Source organism: Pteropus vampyrus, unplaced genomic scaffold, assembly GCF_000151845.1.
Source record: "Pteropus vampyrus isolate Shadow unplaced genomic scaffold, Pvam_2.0 Scaffold2742, whole genome shotgun sequence".
NCBI classification, from domain to species: Eukaryota; Metazoa; Chordata; class Mammalia; order Chiroptera; family Pteropodidae; genus Pteropus; species Pteropus vampyrus.
The window spans coordinates 6,952-9,765 of record NW_011891523.1 but is presented as its reverse complement, the minus strand read 5'-3'; the positions used below and the strand labels follow the sequence as shown (position 1 = coordinate 9,765).

At 58.8% G+C, this 2,814-nt stretch overlaps 1 protein-coding gene across 1 annotated transcript in view; it reads right to left on the bottom strand.

Moving 5' to 3' along the window:
- Positions 1 to 8: 8 nt before the first annotated feature.
- The window catches only part of LOC105310380, a gene marked incomplete at its 5' end in the record, with an annotated part of 6,975 nt that continues 4,169 nt past the window's right edge, over positions 9 to 2,814 (bottom strand). The window contains one exon of the mRNA XM_011386568.2: positions 9 to 657. Coding sequence (XP_011384870.1) covers positions 254 to 657 — 404 coding nt within the window. The remainder of the gene's footprint in view (positions 658 to 2,814) is intronic.

Genomic DNA, 2,814 nt, shown 5'->3' with positions numbered 1-2,814 from the left:
CGACTTTCTCTCAACTTTAACCCGCAAACTCCAAAGCACCTGCGACAGTCCCCTGCTTGCGTGCTGTGCACGTGAACTCAGAGTGGCCATGGGCACGTCATATCCTCAGGGACAGGCCTACGTCTCAGGCTCCGCGGCCACCCCGCCACGCTGGACCCCTCTGCGTGGGTGACTCCCGTCACCGCAGAGGTGACTCTCCCAGGCTGTCCCTCTGGGGGACGTGTCGCCCTACCACACAGGGTCCCAGTCCCTCTCATGTGCACCCAGCTGTGCTCTGGCCACACCCCTGCAGAGCCCCGCGGAGACCCCAAACGGTTTGGTGGGTGGTGGAGGTCACGACGGGGGACACGGTGCTTGGCCCTGGGCCCCTGGCACCCACCACTTTGTGCAGATTCTCGTGCAGCTGGTTGACGATGACACGCAGCCCCGACAGCTCGCTGACCATGCTGCTCAGCTCCTCGCAAGAGCGCTCGCACACCCCGGGCCTCTGCTCGGCGCCGGGGACCACGTGCTCTGTGCCGGAGACCACGTGCTCTGTGCCGGGGACCACGTGCTCGGCGCCAGGGACCACGTGCTCGGCGCCAGGGACCACGTGCTCAGTGCCCGGCGGGCTCAGGCGCAGTGTCTCCGTGTCCTCGCTGATGGCGTTGGCTTCGGAGGCGCACAGTGGGGCCACCTGAGGTAGGCTGGTGCCACCGCCCTTTCCTTGAGGGTGAGCTGTCTCCCTGTCCTCTGCTGTGACAGTGACATGCTGCCTAGCTCAGCCGAGGGTCCTGGGTGACAGTGACGATCGGCCATTGTTGAAATACAGCGGGGCTCCGTCATCAGGGCCCCCCGGGAGCCGCCCCCGCTCTCTCTGCGTCCCGCGTCCCGCGGAGCCTTCCCGGCAGGGCGGGTGCCGGGAGTCAGCGTGCTCTCTCAGCCTTTTCGAGACGTCTGCCTTTTGAACGACCACACCCCAAAAAGGGGCTGCACGTGGGCGTTTTAGCTGGGGCTGGACAAAGGAGACGAGATTCGGTCGTGAGCCACAGCGGCCTCGGCCAGGAGGCCTTGGGAATGGCGAGCACGGTCGCAGGAGGCATTAAAAATCTCCCCTCCCTCCACGTCTGGCCGAAAATCAATTTTTTGATTCTTTGTCCTACATGTACTTCAACTACCCAATGTCTGGAAGACGGACGAACGGGAAGGCGGACGGGCGCCTCAGGTTGAAAGCCCCATGCCTCGGCCTGTGACAGGGGCACCGAGGGGCCAGTTTCCACAGTTTGATCCATAAAGGACAGCTTACTTTTGTCACGATTTGGGGCTGACACGAAGATGTGCTCCTAATAAGTCACACAGCAGATAAGACATGGCCCCCTACGGACAGGGGGGTGGGGGGAGGGTGGCCAGCCTTGCTGCTCATAGGTAGTTACACCTGGCGACTCATAGGAATGTCCCGCACCTCAGCTTCCTAACCTCTCAGGGGAACACAGTTGGGTCCCCAACTCACACAGGTGTTCAGAGGGTCCTATGACAGACTGGGTTTAAAGAGTCCAGCACAGTGACCTTCGTGAATTTAACGCTCAAGAAAATGCTGGCAAATCATGGTTGGACATAAATTCAAAAAGCAGTTAGCAGACAATGGGGACAGCACGGACTTTCACAAGGGGGCCGTCCCGACAGCTATGAACGGTGTGAGGAGCCCTCTGTCACCCAAGCCCGACGAACGTCTGTGGTGTTAGCTTAGCGACACGCTCTTCACACGTTAACAGGCTAGAAAATTGGCATGCACTTAAAATCATGTTACAAGGGCAGTGATCTGTTTGTTTCAGCTCGTAAATGGGATATTTTAGATTGTTAAAATTTATTCAGAATCAATCCTTCGAGCAATTAATTTTTCATTATAAAACATCAGCATGTCTAAGTCGACCAGCTAACTAGAAGACGACAGCGGCATTTTATTCAGGTGTTTATGTTTGCATCCCACTCGCCCACATTCTCACACCTGTACACACACGCACACGCAAGCACATGCACACACATGCACACATGCATCCACACGTGCACGGGCACACACACGCACACACGCGCACACACATGCACACACGCACATGCACATGCACATATGCATCCACACGTGCACAGGCACACACATGCAGGCACAGTGCATGCACACACACGCACACACACATGCACGCACATGCCCACATGTGCACTGGCACACACACATGCACGCACACGCACACACATGCGTGCACACATGCAAGCACATGCACATGATGCGCACATGCATCCACATGTGCACGGGCACACACATGCATGCACACTCACGCACGCGCACACATGCACACACACACATGCACACACATGCAGGCACAGTGCGTGCACACATGCACGCGCACGCACACACATGCACACATGCATCCATATGTGCACGGGCACACACATGCAGGCACAGTGCAGGCACACGCACGCGCACACCGTAGTGGAGTCTGTCCGAGACGGGAGAGCACAGGGCGCGCGTGGGGAAGGTCGCTCACCTCCCTGGCCGCGTGGACAGCCATTCATGCTCAGCGCGCCCTCCACGGAGTTCTCGAACACCAGGCGGACGTGCTGCAGCAGGCCCTGTGCACGCGCAGGGAGAGAAGCAGCGTGCGGTGAGCACAGCGCCTGCGGGGTGACGCTGCGGGAACGCGGGGCGCGGTCTCAAGCGGGGAGGACATCTCTTCCCCGCCTTTCTGCTCCGCAGGTTCAAAGCCTTGGTGCAAGGGCTTATTCTGCGTCTGTCACTTCCAAAACTTTTTAGCCACGACACCGACAAAGGGGTTTAAACTC